The sequence below is a fragment of the Lepisosteus platostomus genome, chromosome 7 (assembly GCF_059453375.1).
Source record: "Lepisosteus platostomus isolate fLepPlt1 chromosome 7, fLepPlt1.hap1, whole genome shotgun sequence".
Classification (NCBI taxonomy): domain Eukaryota; kingdom Metazoa; phylum Chordata; class Actinopteri; order Semionotiformes; family Lepisosteidae; genus Lepisosteus; species Lepisosteus platostomus.
In genome coordinates, this window is record NC_142617.1 from 12,226,825 (window position 1) to 12,246,021 (window position 19,197).

General features: G+C 37.1%; 1 protein-coding gene and 1 long non-coding RNA gene across 3 annotated transcripts; both read right to left on the bottom strand.

Annotated features, from left to right (window-relative positions):
* Positions 1 to 3,105: 3,105 nt before the first annotated feature.
* On the bottom strand, positions 3,106 to 7,478 carry LOC148658205 (uncharacterized). Its single transcript, XR_015940545.1, has 3 exons — positions 7,205 to 7,478; positions 4,222 to 4,336; positions 3,106 to 3,269 (listed from the first exon to the last, which is right to left on the bottom strand). It is a non-coding gene; the product is annotated as an uncharacterized LOC148658205 (long non-coding RNA).
* A 2,137-nt stretch (positions 7,479 to 9,615) lies between these two features.
* Positions 9,616 to 19,125, bottom strand: fam76b (family with sequence similarity 76 member B). Of its 2 annotated transcripts, none has more exons than XM_088639300.1 (10): positions 18,789 to 19,125; positions 17,249 to 17,313; positions 16,282 to 16,336; positions 15,938 to 16,093; positions 13,909 to 14,099; positions 13,344 to 13,391; positions 13,180 to 13,257; positions 12,695 to 12,827; positions 11,855 to 11,956; positions 9,616 to 11,189 (listed from the first exon to the last, which is right to left on the bottom strand). In XM_088639300.1, the coding sequence occupies exons 1-10, from the start codon at positions 18,873 to 18,875 to the stop codon at positions 11,100 to 11,102; spliced, it is 1,005 nt and encodes a 334-aa protein (XP_088495426.1). In that variant the 5' UTR covers positions 18,876 to 19,125; the 3' UTR covers positions 9,616 to 11,099. The 2 variants fall into 2 exon arrangements, with proteins under 2 accessions (XP_088495426.1, XP_088495425.1); XM_088639299.1 differs by having other exon boundaries at positions 12,695 to 12,830; positions 18,789 to 19,124.
* Positions 19,126 to 19,197: the final 72 nt, after the last annotated feature.

Here is a 19,197-nt window from a genome sequence, read left to right on the forward strand (position 1 = left end):
GGTATCGACCCTGTACCTGTTGTTTTACAACAAGTGTTCAACTCATTGAAGTGTGCTGTCTGAACCAATTGGACAGGAGGAACGAGCACTTATTTCGGTCTGATACAGCGTCATCCCCACCTGTCTGTTCATCAGAAATCAACTTGAATCAACTTGTAAGAGCTGTTGGAAATGATAGCGAGCAAATTACGGAGAGGCTGTTTAAAGCTGTATCCTTGAAGCAGGCTTCCTTTGACAGTCAGGGTTGATCTAAGAAACAAGTTAAATAAAAGTCTCAACCAGTCATAAAAACAATTAAGTCATCTATTCACACTACATATTTAGAGCACAGCTGGAATGAAAACCAAAAGACACAGTGTTCCTCCAGGACGAGAGCTGAGAACCCCTGCTTTAAAACAATATTCTGTACGACATTAGAAATGTGCCAATACTGCCAACCTGCTGGAGGTCAGATTCACAGATTATTTCAGTGTCTGGTTTTTCCTTAAGGTATTTTTCTTGACTTCCACTAAACCTCATTTCTGACCCTGCATAGACCGTGTAAAATTAACATCATAATGTGACACAGGTACAGACTGTAGTGCATTTATGATATTAAATGCACAGTAACCTGGATAAGGTAGAGATAGCACAACAGCTGACAGTTTATCGATTTGGACTTTCGGCCTCTCAGCAACAACCTTCCAAAGGTTTGCAGTTTACACGGACAATCCTTTTTTCCATGAGGCTAAAAGAGTTGGTAGAGGAAACGGCCCAGTTCAGGACCTGAGATCTTAGGTAACTGAGAAATTGGGAAAAAATCCCTGCCAAAAAAACATCCACTTACTCTTGGTCTTCCTTGTCCGCTTATATCCTGTAAACCTTTCCTGCACAGCAAAGTATGCTCCCCTCTATAGACAGTTTCTGTATTTTGTATGCTGTCAGCACTATATAGGTAAATAATAAGATTCCATTCCAAGAAAAACAGTTATTGAGCAGTGTGATTGGCTGAAATGGCACGTATAGACCACCAATACAACGGATGACTTGTATATAATACCTGCACTATGTAGTGTAATATCATAAACCAAAGAATTCTCATTTGTGTTATGTTGGTACACAGAGCCTGTTTGTGTTTATGATGCTGTTGAGCTTATGTTTTGATTACTGAGTGAGGGTACTATGGTACCTTGGTGGGTTTTTGCCATTTTCTGTCAGTTCTAAGAGATGCACAATAAAGAGCAGATGTCAGCTAAACCTCTCCTTCTCAGTCCCTGGTTTTGTGTGGCATAACAATGTGTTTCACATGCTAAAAAACATGCTGAATAAAGAGACACTGCCACTTAACCATTTCTGTAGATTTTGTAGATTGAACCCAAGCTGGCTCACACACACATAGATAGAACTTCAAAGTAGCTGAGACTGGTAATGAAATTACTATCACCCTTCACATTTTCTCTGCAGGAATTCTAAACACAGTCTTCTGAAGGAAGACTTCTGGCCCATAGCTCTCTGCATGCCAAACTGGTCACATCTGACTTATTCAAAGAGACAGCACTCTGCTTTGTAGTGTACAAAGTTGCTTAGATTACAAAGTGCAGCCTTCAAATATCTAATCCCCCAAGAAAATGGAATGAACAGCCTAATAACCAGACCATGATTTTTCAAGTGGTATGGACTGACAAGATAACCCACAAATTTCTATGTTTTAAAAGCCCGAATTATTCTTTTCCAGAAATGAAAAGTAAAATGTAGTCAAAAAAATACATTTGAAAATTAAACCTTTTATGTAAAAATGTGAAATTCTGGACACAACTATGTTTACTTGCCATCAAAGAAGCTCGATAAACAGAATGTTCTCCTCAGCTTTGCAAATTTGTGGATGTGGAAATGGGGCTGCAATAAACGCCATCAACAACAACTCAAAACTGCCTAAAGGAGAGAGAAGTGCTGCTTCCTCCACCTGTCAGAACTGCCAGAGATTTTTGCACTGCAAGGTGTGTTTGAGATCATGACGTGCAGTAGCTGGTGAAAATCTTACCAGCTCTATTGTGTCCTGACATGGGGCATACAGCCAAGTATGTTGTAATCAAACAGACCTCCAAATGAGGGCAAAGCAGCAGAGACCTGCTGTCAGAAAGCAGCTTCTGACTCTGCACTGTTATCAAAAACCAGAGGGGAAAATCATCACCTCTCTGATTACTACGATTAGGCGAAACAACCTTTGGCCACCCAGAGCAAGACTGTGCTACATTTAAGGAGTCCTGAATTCGAACAGCACCAGCATAATAAAACTGTTTACTGCTCTTGTATATTCTCGTATAACCGGTAGCGCAACAAAAAAATCCATAAATCTTCATGATATTATATTTCAGAATGGTGTTTCCAATATTTAGTTTCATGAAAGCACTATAGTCAGCACAGTGGCGCAGTAGGAAGCATTGCAGCTTTTGAGCACTGGGGCCCTGGATTCAATTCTGCATCTGGGGTGCTACAGTATCTGTGTGGAGTCTGTATGTTCTGCTCCTCTGAGTTTCCTCCCATTGTCCAAAAACATACTGGTAGGTTAAATGGCTTCTGGGAAAATTGTCCCTGGTCTGTGTCTGTCTGGTTGTGGGCTGGCATCCCACCCCGGGTGTGCCAGGATTGACTCTGGTACCCTGTGACCCTGGACGGGAAGAAGCGGCTAATTAGAAAATGGAAGGATGGACAGTGCTATACAACTGTGGTCAGTTGAAATTATGAGACAAAAAATGCCACAACCTGCACAAACCTGCTCCTGTCAGGTACAGTATACATGCAAATTTGTGGCTTTGATTCCGAAGAGATACATTTCCACACCCATGTCCCCCAGAACTGCTCCCACATTTAATGGGAAGGTGTGACGCTTCCTTGAAGCTATCTGATTTAAACTGCTGTCCCTCTCCTGTTCCAGTGAAAATACAAACTTGATGGCCAGGATAGTAGAAAAGCTAAAAGCTAGTAGAAAAAAAAAACATCACACAAAATCATGTGTGATGTTTTTTTTTTGAACGGGCTGAAGAGATTTTGGAACACATTAGAAGATACTCTCCCTGTGTGCTGTTTCACCCTTGGTTCAAATCCATTTGAATTTCTTACCCTTAGATAGCAGGACTCAGGTAATGACATGTAAGTGTCTGATGCAAAGTCCAACATGGAAAAGGCGTATTTCCTCACTCAGTTTCTCTAAGGCTCAGCAATCAATGAACGTCCGAGGTGTGGTACTTCCTCTGTGATCTGCAGAGTTTCCTTCTCACTGTGTCGCTATCCTGCCAAAGAGAGGTTATGAACTTTCCAGATGTTAAAATCAGCTCAACAGTTGTATAACTCCCAGTTGCATGTCATCAAAAACTTTATCTATTGAGCAGATCAATTCTAAACCCTTTACCTCCTGAAGACCTATTTTGATTGTCTGATTTAATATATCGTATTACTTGCACAATTTTAATGACTGTGCAATCATAATTAGGTGATATCATTCTGAACGTGCTTAGTCTCCAATATGTGAATGTTTCTGTCATTGAAATGCAATTAAGCGATATCTGATTAAAACAAACTTACTGCAGTGCTATACTATAAAATTAAGTAACGCACAATTAGGAGTTTTGTTTCAGTCTTCTGCTAAGCAAGCTGTTTCCACAACATCAAAATAGAACTTGTGCATCTGACTACAGAAGCAAATATCCACCTTTTGCCTGCAAAAAATACCTACAGCATGACAAAATGTAGCGTGAGACTAAAGGGAACTAAGTACCTTCTTGGCATTAGAGCTGGTTTGTAAGACTAAACTACACCAAAGCTCCAAAGGCAACATATGAAATAGATTGCAATCTAGCAAAAGCAAGCTCAGGCAGTCTCTTTTAGTATTTCTGCCCTTGATGCTGACATATTTACATATTTACAAACATGATATTCAGCAGGGGGTAATCTTGCTTTTTACTTTGCTATGCCTCCCCGTCTTTAAATACAAAAAAGTCCCGCATTGCAATGAAGATGACACTTTAATTAGAATTTATTGCCGTTTCTGCCTTATCTTTATTTTTTTGCAGGAACTGAATCTTTGCTAAGGTGATCATGAAGGACTGTATCACAGTAGGTAGACAAGGTCCATTGTGAGGACACACCTCCATGTTCTGGTTTAATGAGTTGGATCACTTGGCTTACAGGAGACAGCAAATAGTAAAGGCTTGGCGAGAACAAGACTGGATCAGCAGTTGTTACCTTGGCTCTTGATCCAGTTTGTTATCAGCTCTGTCTGGAGGGAACACCAAGCCCAATAACAAGAATATCGCAGCCGTCTGTGAAAATTCCCCCTCGTTATCTGGAAGTGATTAGTCTGCAGAATGCAGAGAAGAGCAGAATTAAAATCCACGAAGCTTCTTCCTCAGTTCTTCTGTGAAAAGCCAAGTCAATACAATCAGACCTTTAGAACTGATTTTTAGAAATGGAAATGTGTGCCCATTATGGTATTTGTGATAATTGTATGAATAAAATATTTATATAACCTTTTCAAGAACAACTAAGCATATCATGTAAATATATACAAACATTAGTTATAGTTTGCTTTTGAAAAGGGTATTACAGCCCATTACAGGACAAGATTATGCCCTAAGGGATCATTTACAGTATATGTGAAGAATCAGCCTTGTTCAAATTATTTTTTTCACACTTTAATTCTCTATGTGGAAGCAGGAATTTTCCATTACACTTTTACCTGGTAAGAAGATGGTTTATCCATATGTGAGTGCACATTCTACTTGTGACTCAAAATAAATCTAGTCTTGTCATTTTTTTTTTTCATCAAGGCAATGAGAAGCAGCAGTTTAGATTATTTCCGTCCACCTTGTTCTTGGTCAGTTACAATCTTGAGAAGAAACCACAAGAAATAAAAGATCTGTGACTAATGCAGGAAATTAAGACTGCAACTCGAAAAGAAACTCTAGCAAAACGAGGACAAAACGCATTTCTGATTTACACACATCCACTTTCCCATATAATGCTCAACAAGAAGCAAGTCAGAGTGTCTTCAACACTGTTCAACTCAGCACCGCTCATTTCATTACTTTGCAATATCTTCGACAGCAAGTGTGTCACAAGATAAAGATGTCGTTATATTTTATGTTTTTACTGTAGACTATAAAAGCATTTATATGTCAACTAAGGCATGGTCCTAGTCTGCAAAAAAAGTGTCTCAATCAATTATGGTTCAAGATGCCATGAAAGATGTCTTTTTAATTCTTTTTGGGGAATGCAGATGCCCATGATATTTGCATTCAAGAATAAAATGTTCCTTATCCTACTATTGTTTACTGTGGAAGAAAAGGAAGTGTCATATCATAAGATACGCAAACTGTGTGCATGCATAATGGAGCAGCTGGGGTACTGCAGGCATTTCTGAAATAATTTAGCGGGTTTTAGAGCTTCTAACTTGGAAAAAAAAGATTTCCACTAATGCTCTACTTGACCTGTTCACATTTGTCAGCAACAGAAAATTCAAAGCATCATTAAATACATTTTGAATCCCAAATTTTAAAAGGTTATTGGAAATAGTCAATATAAGGGTGGTTGCTGAGTTTTTCTTAATTACATTTATTTACCCAGTAAAAAGGTATTGCTCAGATTCTTAAACAGAATTGTTATTTAAATTTCCAATATTTCTTTTTTGTGCAACCTTCTGCTGAAATGACGGTTTAAACAAAGCAGGTCATGTGCAGTTCACAGGTTAGGTTTACAATTAGCACTAAAGTTTGGCTAAACTAATTATTTTAGTTGGTTCTAAATGCAAAGAACAAGAGGTTTGAGCATATGGAAATTCTGTTTTCAAACTTTGGATTTTTGACCATTTTAGACAGGTGGCTTAGCAAAAACTGCAACATTGGGCAAATTTTCTTTCTCAAGGAAACAATGAAACAACCCTTTTCCTGGAACACGTACCAAAAACCTTGCCGACAAAAACTGTTTTGAAAAAGTTACCCTAATGACTCATTTTTAGTCAGAAATATTTGAAGTAACAGTTGTAAGTATTTTAATGTATCTGAAGGGAATGTGCTTTAAACAATGATGGATGAGTTGAAGTCTTGTTGGAGTTTTGTAATCAGCAAGGCCAAAGGAACCTGCCATTGATTTGCTTTTATTGCCTGTTTTGAAGGTCTGTTCTGTGGTCCAACACTAGGACCTGTTTACTAGGGTTGCAGGTGCTAGTTGTAAAATCTGAGATTACCTTCATGGCTCAGATACTGCTATCTGGGAGGCATGACTCCTTATTGATCGGAATACCATGTCTCAGAATTTACTGATGAGTTTATTTAGAAACGTGCTGTGTGGATTACTGTGCAAATCAGAGTCAAGCAGAACTGGTGAGAAAGCATCTACATAAGATTTAAATGCTCTCTTAGTGAATTAAACAATCTGGGTTGAATAGACTAAGAGATTCCAGTAATAAAACAGTGTGAGAATTGAAAAATAAAATTTGAATATGAACATTATTTCTGAGCTACATCCAGAAGGCTTAGTCAGAATGATGGACATGTGATACATACCCGCCCACAGTGTTAATGTTAAAATTTGCAAGAGCAAACAACTTTACCATCTGTTCTTAAGCATAAAGCTGGCTTCTGGCATTCCTGACAAGAGTAAGGATTAAAATTACTTTCATAAAAAGTAATAACAAAATTTAAAAAATTAAAAGAGAAAGTCAGTACAAACACTAGATGATCTAGAAAAATATCAGAATATTTTTTACCACAAATTCTTGGAAAGGGCTTGAATTTCGAGGTTAACCGGGCAACTGAGAGATTAATATGTCACATGAAACAGCTTTCAGCATTACACAACTTTTTTTAAGCGATGAGATGTGAGAAGAATGGCTACAAAGTAATTCAAACAACTAAGGACCTGGCAGTCAAGATTCTGAAAGCAGCTAACAGGAGACCTCATTTATGCATCTTATTTACTGTCCATTACAAAACTGACATTTACTGGCTACAATCTGTTACACCAATTTAAATCTGACTTGTTTGAGAGTAATGGATATGTGTTCAATTTGTGGAAAAGTCAACATAAACAAAAAATGAAAGGCATGTCGATACATTAATCGATATTAAAAATATGTTTACAAAATCCAGTTTCACCGAGGTAAAAGAAATCACCAAATCTTGTTGCCAGTTTTTTAAAAACATGCTTTTGCTTCATTTGTATTTCCTACTGTGTCCCACTGCTTAGGATGGGTGGTCGAAGAACCCAGTTCCCTTTTTGACAATTGGGCATTTTGGGTCCATTTGAGATGTACCTAGCCCATATTTCCTTTTTGTCCTGAAAAAGATGGCCTACATAGGAAAATATATTGTATGTTAAAGACAACTAAGAGCTATTTACTAAGGGCTTTCCTCTGGCCTGCAAGCCATTTTTGATCTTAACAGCCCTGATCTGGAATGAGAAAGAGCTGTTTAAGTTGAAAAGAAATGAACACGCTCAATGAGCTTGAGAATCTCTCACAAATCAGCGTCTGAAAGCTGTGGGCAGGAAGTGAAAAAGATCACAGGAAGAGAAAAGACTTGGGGCCTTCACCAATGGTTTGATGATGTCTTTTTAGAATCACTAGGGACAATTTCATGTATGATGGCCGTGTGAAGTGTAGAAAGAGTCATGTTAAAAAGAAACATGTTTTCAGATTAGAAAGAAATAACCACAGCTGTGTAAATCTATAGGGGATATGACTGAGTACAAAGATTAAATCTGGAACAGAGTATATATAAATTTAAAGATAAAATGTATCAGAATGCAGAACTGCGTTTAAAATACAAATTGTCCAAATTGTAGAATCCAAATGATTTAATCAGTTATTACTTTTTGGGTGAAAGAAGATGTCATGTATGCAGAAATATTTACAATGTGCATACTTGCCACTGCATACCCTTCGGTGTATTCGGAAATTTAAAAGTAAAATGAAATCTCACAGAAAATAAATGTAAACAAAAATAAGTGTTTAACAATCTTCAGCCCTTTTTAATAAAAATGTGAAACCAAAACTTCTGTTGACACAACAAATACAGTACAATACCTCCCCCTAGGAATGTGGAATGGCCATGACATTATTATAATGTTTTTTTGACAAATTTGCGATGAAACATATGCTCCTGCAAATAATAAGTTTACCCACTCCCATCAATAGTAAATATTTGTCTGTAAAGAAAAGACAGCTTTGTCTTAAAATAGATGAGGTAAAGTCTGTACAAAGTGCTATATACAGTATGTGTCGAAGGTATTATAGTGACTAATTGCCTTTCAGTATAACGGTTTAAGCTTTGTTTTTACTTTTCAGAGCTTTTATATTTCTAATAACAGGCTGAGTGTATTTATATTTTAAACAGGACATTAGTAATGCAGAAATGCATTCCAAATAATAACAAAATGGCATAATCTGTGGCTGCTTCGAAAGAACGTCTGTAGGTATCATATCTAGAGAGAAAAAAACAACTTACAAAGGACTGCAGTACTATACCAAGTTAAAGTAAACAAGCATATTGTACATTAAAATCTCCATCCCTACCCTCATTTCAAATGATAAATAATGAAGAATACACAATAAAAAATAGTGTTTGCATACAGTAGCCTTTTTCATAGCTGGACACAGACGTCCTATTGGCTTGTTTTCAAAAAGTAGGCTAAAGTTCACATCTGCAACAACATCCCAGTTCTATATTTGTTCTACATATATAATAGGGGAAGTTGCAAAAACTTAAAATATATAAAGGCAAAGAGCTAGAACTGATCTTTACAACATACTTGTAAGACCTCATCTAGAATAGTGTTTTGCTTTGGTCGCCAGAACAGAAAAAGGATATTATATCCGTAGGCGTTCAAAGAGAAGAGGAATAACACCCTGTCTCAAATTTTTTTTACAGTTTAAAACAAAGCAAATTTACAGCAGAGTTGATCCAAGTATGTATATACAGTATATATAAATAAATATAAACAGTATGAACATAGTAATTCCAGGACATGGGGACACAACTGGCAACTTAAAAGCAATTAATTTAGGCTGGAGAATAGAAGGTGTCTGTACACTTGTGGTTGTTTGCATCATGCTTGCCAGAGAGGTTGTTAAGGCCTGGATTCTAGGATGTTTTAAGAAACAAGTGAACAAAATATTCAATATTGATATAACAAGTCTTTCATTTTGGGAACTGTCAATGGTTACATTTATTTTCTGTCTAAATACATACTTTAGTACTCCAGAAAATATCATGTTACCACACAGCAAACTGAAATCATAAGTATTTGATTGTATGGAAATCCATGATTTCTAACAGCTGAGAATGTACAGAATTCACTTATATATAAACATGCATATGTATGGATATGCATAGATGTAATTGGTACTGTATATGTATTCATTTCCTGATTTATGTTTAGACTTTGCAAATTTGAGTTTTCTGCCATCTACTGGCACATCCTGGTGTGCTTACACTTCAGGGGTCTACTGTAATGAATAAACTGCTGTAGCTCAACCACTTTTTAACACAAGATACTTCAACTGACTTTACAAAAATTAAGGATTTCAAATCTGCCGACACACATTAAAAGCTAAAGATTACACACCCAGACAAGTTTAAGTGATTTTTCAAGATTTAATATTTTGAAACATTGGGTTTGAAAAAGTACAAAAGTGAAACCGTACATCATGTGCAAGTACAGTTTTCCTTTAAGTCCAGAGCTGTAAAAAGTGAAATACATGTGTCTTTAAAAGCATATTCTAGATATATTAATAGCCTTACATATACTTACTAGAAACCGTACAAGTGACAAGTTTAAAATACACAAAGGCCTTGACTGTCCAAAGTAATTTTACATTTGATTTGAAATCTTTCTAAAAGTACGATACAGTACATGAGAGCACCTAACCCCTCACAGCTGTGTCATGCAATATATGATTTTTTTTCCCACAAGAATTGTAAAATGTCACACCAAACATCCACTGTGCTGTGAGGGACAGGTGGAATTTTTCAAGTTATAAAATCGGTTACAAAAAATTAAAAAAAATAAAAAGCCCATCTTAAAAGAGTTCCAAACTTTTAATTTAAAAAAAAAAAACTGTTAACAGACACCCGGCCTGAATGATATACAACATCCTCCACTCTCTCCTTTGACAGACATCACTTTGATGCCCACCAATAAGAATACATGAAGGTTTTCTACTACATGGGGCTGGAATTCTGAAGCATGTCCCTGGCTTCATTGCTTCATCAGTGAAGTAGAAGCAAATTATACATTTACACACAGTTCATAGTCACAAATAAGGTGAGATGTTAGCTCTATACTGTATACATGTTCAAATGTGCACTGTCCCGAGGAGAAAGTTTCAAATAATTAGATTTATTAAAAAATAATATTTATGCATTTACACCCACATTTAAAAAATGAAAGTTTCTGCTATTTTAATATGCAAAATTGGAATAACTTAAAAATGTTGCAGGAAAATGTCCATAATTTGCAATAGTCCTGCAACATACTTTATACATTACCCAGTGCCTCATGAAAAACTGACAGCCTAAATTTTGTTTGCTTGCATTATTGGAGTGATAAGATTCTGAATGTTAAACATTTCTAATATCACAACCGTCAACACATCTGAAGTGTACTTACAAGTCATAATCAAGATAGCTTGCTTGCTCAGAAAAATGCATTTTTTAATCAACCTCACTAAGTCAGATTTTATATAAGAAACTGAACCTCTGCAATTGTAGATATTTGGATAATCTTTTTTATAAGAGCAGATTGTACAAATCTCTTAGAATGAACAAAAAAACACTTCATACTGGTTCACCAAAATGGAGGCAACTGAACATGAAAACTGTCACAGTCACAATTCAAGTAGTTTTGTTCTTAAAAGCTGGTTTTATTGCCATAGTGTTTTTCTGTCCAGAAAATAAAAGGATTTTTACATTGCCTAAAACTGTCCTATGTGTGCAGGTGTAATAGTCAGATCTTTACTGTGATCCTGAAGGAGGAAGAAAAAAAATCAGTTCAATTTCAGGTCTTCACAGTGTTAGAGGGGACAACTTTACACTCTTTTATGTGAGGTCTTTGTATTTTCATATTCAAGGAGACAGCAGTGTGCTCCCAGTCTTCTCGAATTTTTTACCTTTTGAGAGAGCAGCAACTTGTTTAAGCAATTCTCGATTCTTTGCCTGTAATGGAAGTAAAAAAAAAAAATATTGCAAATATTATTGAAAATGTTTTTTTCTAATTAAGAAGCATATTAAATATTTAATTTTTCAATGCAATTTAAGTGTGTGAGAAGAAGATAGTCTTACTGAAAAGGGGCTAGTGATACTGAAAACCCTACTTGTTTGCTCTGATCAATTATTTCTACATACCCCTCTGTAAGAGGTTCCAACTTTGTAGCCAGATCTCATCAGATCTCAAAAACTGAGCAAGGCTGGGCCTGGTCAATACAGGCATGGGAAATCCAGGCTGCTGCTGCAAGCTGTGTTTTTGGACCAGTGGATTCAGTACAACACCATGGTCTAGTTGCGTCACTGTTTGGACAAGCCATTAAACTGAGGTCATTCCAGGGTTATTTAATAGCTCATGGCCCTGCTTGTATGGATACTAGCCCTGGTGTTTTGGCTAAATATCATTTTCCCCTTAATTGAACTGCTAAGGCAATTTACTTACTTATCCTCCTGATCTGCTGTCTAGTGGGGCAGAATGGCTCCCATGTGTTACCCATGTGGGCGCTGCACTTCAGAGCTGGATGAAGTGGGTGTCTTCTATGTGTATATGGTTTTGGTAAGAAATAGGCTATATAAATGGAATGATTATTAATAGTATTACTATTAGAAATCCCTACCTGCTGCTGTTCCATGGCTTCTTTATGTGCTTTTTCCATGTTGTTCATCTTTGCTCTCATATTAGACTCCTGATACTGAAAATCAGCTTTAAGTTCAGTAAGCTGGGGGAACCAAAACAAATCACTGAGGAAACATCTTATCACAATGATTAAGTTGCTTGTATGGAGACAAATGTCTACATCAATCACGCATAAATCTAGTGCAGAGAAGCATTAAATTAATTGGGTATATAGTGAAAAGTTAAATTGTACAATACATGGGAAAGTTTCCACTTACAATTGTGCCCAATAATGGCCACCCTTTGGTTACAATTTCGGAATGATTTCAAGGGGGGGAAATTATTATTTCCTGTCCTAAAAAGGTCTTACATAGATTAAAGGAACAGAATCAAGCACAAAATACAGAAAGAGTACTTGTTACAAGTATGTAATCACATGAAAGGTGCTGGTAACTGAAGACTACATCAGGGGTAATGCATATGAAACAAAAACAAACACAGAGGGATGAACTGGAAACTAAGATTATATGCAGTGTGAAAATATCTGTCACATCTTTCTATAAAGAGTCAATGGTATCAGGGAAAAACTGCTTAACAATGTTATTAAAACAATCTTAATAGAATCATTCAAGAAATAGCTGGAAGAGATATTGCATAATTGACTTAGAAACCATAGAAGTAAAGTAGACTAAATGGCCTCGTATATTCTTCAAGACAAATTTAACTTTGAGGCAATATGGCACAATGTGCTTACAAATTTAGCACTGTATTAAAATGCATGTGGTACACCCACAAACTTAACAGTGTTAAAATATTTAGCTAAGAGTAACACGTATTTTACCTTTTTATCCTTTTCCAATATTGTTTGATCTCTTTGTTGTAGTAGTCTTTTCAGGGACATCACTTCCTCCTTCAGCTGGCTGATGAGAATAAAATTATCTGTTCCTCCAGAGTCCAGGGACTGGTTAATGGAACTACTAAAAACAAGTGGGAAGTAAAAAAAAAGAAATACATAGTCAAAACATTTCTTTTCACAATATCACCTTTGACAGAGCTTTATTTGGGAAAAACAGCTGGTTCAAATCCTTTTGCTTGGATGGGTTTTCCCAATTCACAACATGCATCTCTAATTTTTCAAACAGATTTGTTAACAGAATCATGCTTTCTCATAGGACATGTATTTGAACCTCTTGGGAAACTGTCTCTTTTTTCACAATAAATTAATCATAGATCTATTCCAAATAAAATATCAAAACAATGAGTGGCAGCTACTAACAAAGCAGGAAATAAATGTGCGCACTGATCTTGGAAATGCAGAAAACAAACCTGTCTCCATTAGATGGCTTTGTTTCTAGTTTTGGTTTCTTCTTTGGAGTTTCATTCTGGATTGAAGATGATTTATGGCTGTGAAAAAAAGGAACAAGAGTTAATATTCCCTAGCGTTTGCAGTATAACACTTACTGGATAATTTATATTACAATATTACATACCTCTGTTTCCAAAGTCCCTGGTCCTGCTCTGGGCTGAGGCTGCTCAGTCTAGTACAGGAGCACACAAATTACATTTTTCATGTTTAAGGTGGATGCAGGCGCTACAGTACATTTACATCACTCTCTTCTAGACGTTTTTTACACCCCTGAACCACAAAGTTACATGACACTAACCATGAAAAACATCACCTGCAAGAGGCAATGCAACTGTAAAAACATGGTGTTCTGCAACTAAACTCGTGACATTTTTTTGTTCTGTATGAACACAGCATCACATATTTTTACCATGCATGCCACATAAAAGTGACAAGAGGAAAAAATCCATAAGGTTCTTTTGACTTGTCCTATTTTTGAACACACCATTTCGGACAAACTACAATGTTTTTCGAATTTGTTAACTTTTTTGATAGCAGGAGATCTGCAATCGGCTAGTATGTTATCATGTTGACGTACAGCAAGCGGTTTGTCACAATGAATTGCCCAGTTAGATTTAGTGTCAATCTGTGTACAGGCTGCAGACTGTTTTCAAGCAAGACAATAAGAAAACCTCTAGCTAGCTGCATACTTGTGGGAGCTGCTGTGCCGATGGTGATGGTGGTGGTGATGATGATGGTGTCTGGAATGGTGCTGGTCCTTCTCCGTCAGGGAGGACGAGTTGGAGTGTGAGGAGCTCAGCCCTTTCCTTTGCTCCTTGGTTTTCTGCAGGACACGTCGGTATGACAGGGTGCATAGCCAGCACAGCAGCTTTCCATCCACCTGTAGAACGTATAGTCATGAGTGCAACGCCCTTCAGGGACACCATTAAAGAGAAATCAAGAAATAAATATGTAAGTTGAGAAATGTGGCAAGAAATACAAAAAAGGATGACAAAAAAGGTCCTGTCATCTACTGAAATGCCAACACGGGAGCAATATAGTTACAAATCTCAAATGTTCTCCAAACATATCTATGCAAATTAAGTCAGGTTAAACAAAAAAATAATCTTAAATGTACATTTTAAAAGGCAATTTTCTTGTTTAAATCACATACATTTAATCCATAAAACATTTAAGAATGAATACTTTCTGAAACACAAAATCATAAGGGTATTGCCAAACATATTCCACACAATAGCAATCCTAATAAGAGCTTCAATATATAATCAAGAAGTAGGTGATGCTCTTTGATCACGGAACCACACGTGTAAAACAGGCTAAAATACCTCTTCTCAATTGCAGCAAATCTTTAGTAAGTATGAAAATAATATGTGAACTCAGAAGAAGTAGCTTCTAGTCTTTTGCAGATTTCTCTTATGAAATAATCGATTTAAAACAAAGTCAAGACAAGACTAAAACACACATTTAGTAAGTTAAGGAACTAATATACTGATTGGAAAAACTCTACCTAATGCACTATTAACACTCATAACATACACAAAACGTACTTTGCTATTTGTCCATTCGGATATTTAAAACCTGAATGTAAAGTATAGAGCTCTGCATGAGAAAAGCAAACCAGCCATTTGTTTACCAGGATGTCCTCTTTTACACAGATTTTAATAAAGCATATTTGAAGTTATAGGATGGTTAAAATTTAAGAGATTCCGGTGTAATTAAGATCTATCAGCAACAGATGGCACAATCAAATAACAGGCCCTTCCAAGAATCTAAGAAACTCATGATCTTACTCTTTTCATTCAATGGAACATGCCCAAAATAGGCACATATTACTTTTTGTTTAGCAGGATTATCAGGACATTTTTATAATGTACTTATGTGAATATTAACAAAAAACATGCCTGAGACTTCAGACCATATTGTGGTTTAAGATAATGCAGAGTACTTATTAACTACATAAGTACATCTAAGAGAAATCTGGGGTGTGTGAAGAGAGGAGAACTTTAAACATATTTCCTGCACAACAATCAAAAACATCCAGCCAAGCTGCCAAAGCTCACCTGAAAGTTAATTTTGTGGAGAGGAATTCAATTGAGAAATTACTGGAAACTGGGTCCCTTAGTTTTGACAACATTACCCATTTTCCACCTAGATAAAACAATCTCTTTTGACGTTGATAACAGAATTTATAGAGCAGAAGATGATCAACTGACAAAACATTCATAAATTACTTCATTACCCTTTATCTAAGTTTAAAAAATTAAGCCGTGGCTGAGATCCCATGGAAACTTGAGTCAATGAAAGTGAATGCACTTTCAAAATAAAAAATATTTTAAGAAACCCGAGAAGAAACTATAGTGGACTGAACAAAAGGGAAAATACACAATTATTTTTAAGGGAAAAAAAAACAGATTAAAATATTAAGAATAAAACACATGAGCATAAAAACAAAACAGATTAAAAGATGTACACAAAAATGAGGGAGTAAATCTGAAACTACACCACAGCTGTTTCCACCTAAATACACATGGTGAGAAGGAGGCAATGTGAATGAGTTGTGTTGTAATCTGAGATGGAGATTAAGACCACTTCTACTTAAACTGCCAGAACAACATGGACATAAAATGCACTGTTCTCAGTGCATAAGAAAAGGCTGATCTGGAGTACCAGGACCTGTGAAAGCACAAAGTGTTAAGTAATACCAATCCATTCCAATACCTTTCTCCTGCCTTCCTCTTTGCGATCAAAGGCACACTGCTGCTTGCACTGTTCACATGTCTGTGGAGGGCCATACTTCTTTTCTGAGTTTGTGCAACGTTGACACTTGGTTCCAATGAAGGCTGCAATTATGTTACAGTACTGACAAGGTTTGGGCTGGAACACAAAGAGATTAAAAACAATACACACATGTAGACTGAGAACAACATTGATTAAGGAAATTATTATGAAAATACATAAGATGTCCTTTAGTTACTTAATACATAATTTTTCGGGAATTGTGCAGTGTATCAGACAACATTGAAGAGCAGGTTTTTTTATACTGAATCATCAAAAACACTTACCGTCCCGAACTGTTTCACGTTCTGCGCACACTTTTTACAAATTGTGTTTGTTTTGCTGCAGAAAAAAAAATTAAAATGTACATATACATTACAGCTGCATTTAAATCACAAACATCTGTCAAAGTACAACCAGTAACATATGGTAACGTGCATACATGCATTGAACAAATATGGAGAGAGGCTGGTTTCAGCCAGGTGTACAGGATAATCTAGAACTCAAAACTAGAATACAAATGGATGCTTCCTGCACTACCACCCCCTCAATCAAAACAAAAGGAATAAAAAGCAGTGACCGTTAGGGGTTCAAAAGTTCAGTCCTGGAGCAAGGTAATCCAGCATATTTTATAGGCCTCTCTGGAATGGCAGTGCCTTACTAAGAGGACTTCAAATAACTATCAGTTGAACTGGACAGGCAAAAGCCCTGGTAGATTAAAAACTAAATACACTGTGGCCTCCCATTATGGAAGTATACACCCTGGGTGCAAAGTTGTTACTATGTACACTGATTATTGGCAAAACACGTCTCTTAACTTTTTTACAGTGTAGTACTGAAACACAGCTGTGCCAAAGTCATGGCCTTTGAAAGGAAAAGCATTGAGCATAGAGCACAGCTGCACAGTAACAACACACACGCAGTACTGTGCCTGCCTTGTAACATATCTATTGTTTCCTTTTGTACCTGTATGTAATGTAAAACTTTGTACACACCGAGAGGTCCCCAGGACGGGCAACTTTTAAACAAATATTTGTCCTATATCAGTATGTACATTAACCAAATAGTCGTTATGTGAAGTCTCTCTTTCAAGAGCTACTGCAAGAAAAGAGACCTGGTTTTTCTGCTTTTAATTCAAGCCATGCATATTTGTATACCAAAGGTACCTTGCAGAATGCCACATAGGCCCATCCTTAGGAACACTCATGCAAGCAGTAAGAAGAGAAGTGGGTATCTTTTACAACGGTGTCTCACCTCTCCTGCTGAAACTCCGACCTGCAGTAAGTGCATTTCACAATTGGATGTGCTATCCGGCACTCCTACAAATTAACAAACACATATACATTCAAATGAGCAATACAATTATTTCAGTATAGACCTAAATATTTTACATAGTTCTATACATTTATTTTAGATTAGACTAGATCAAAGAGTGGCACAGTGGCAGAGTAGTTAGTATTGTTAAATGGTTTCTGGGAAAACTGGCCCTGGTGTGAATGCGTGTGTCTGCCCGGAGATGGCCTTGCGCCCTGTACTTGCCAAAATAGGCCCCAGTTCCCCACTCGACCCTGAATTGGAAGAGGAGGTTAGAAAATGGATGGATGAATAGACCAGATGAGGGGTGTCCAGTCTTGGTCCTGACGGGCTGTGGTGACTCCATGTTTTGAAAGAGCTAGTTAAAGACCTAGCGTTAAGAGCTGTTAGAAACTGTTACATTGGGGCTGTTAAAGCCAGCAACCAGCTCATTTACCTTTTAAATTCCAGGACTAGGACTGAACCTCCCTGGACCAGACCAAAGGGTCAATTTGGCAATTGTTGCTTGATTTTTCATTAAAGGGAGAATTACAAAACAGACAATTCGATGCATGTTTCCCTCATAATAAACATGTTAGCTTGTTTTATGCTACCACCCGTTAATTTGTCGAACAAATCTACTTGCAATCCTTCACATGAAACAAATGGTAGAAAACAGTACACGGAAACTCAGTTTAAGCACAAATACTATTCATGATTACCACACAATTCCTTTTGTGGTCCCCCACAAACGCAGATGCACGTTTAATTTCCCCCCGCCGTGAAATTAATAATTAACAATCACAAATTATCACTTAAAATTTAAGATCATTCAGCGGCTTTTCTCCTCCGGTTATCTGTTTAAATAGCGCAGTGTTCGCAGCGCTCTGCAAGGCAGTAGGGTGACTGGAAACATTATAACTTTATTTTTGATTTTAAGGGCAGTATTTTGCTAGCTCACTCGCAGAGGGGGGGCATTTGTCCATTACACGAACAGCGACCCCCTTCAAGAGATGCATTTTAACCCACGGTTCACGTTTTACCTCGTTAAATAAAGTTGGGAAAAGTAACCCAATCACAATTTCCAAGGTTAACCCCCCTCAAAAAATGGCTAATCAGCAATGTTTTCGTGAATCTGTTTATGCCGGGGGAAAGCAACCCTAAGACTGGAAAGCAAGGCTCGCAAAAACCTAGTGCATTTTATTCCTGCCTCCGTAAACCATACGTGGGCTCTCTCCTCTTGGCTCATTGTTCGCTGTTCGTAGTACAAGGCCGCCTTTATGGATTTTTTTAAATGTCTTGCAAGCATTGCAGAATTACCTACAGTGCACAATTATCTTATATAATCTTGACCATGCCATAATGATGGAAACAACCGCTAGCACAATCGCAGCGGAAACGGAGCTGCCCCTTGCCGTGGTGAACGCAAGTTCTCTTGCACACAAGCGTCAGGAGACACTCGGGTGTTCACGGGGAATGCGGGGACAGAACATTTTCAAACCTTGCACAGCTGTTGTCCTTGCGAAAGCTCTTCAAAGGGGTACCGCTGGTTACACTTCGTACACGCGTACAGGGCCGTAGTAGCCATTCTTAAAGAAACAAAAAGGCAAAAAAAATGTAGCTAGCTATATATTTTTAAAGGGGAAAAAGTGTTCTAAAAAAATCGCGTCCTCTTTAAAGTTTTTAAAGGCGACAGTTTTACATAGGGATGATTTTTTCTATTACAAATATCCAGTGTACAAAAAAAAATAAAGGGAGTTTTATGCTCTTCCCAGCTTTTTCATTTTTTCTTTTTTCTTTTTTTTGTTTCCGCGGCGTCACTCGGACCGGATGCTACTCACGACTACAAAGGAAGGGCAGCCCAGCCAATCGCCGTCACCCCCCTGTGGGCGGGAATCTAGGTTTTGAAT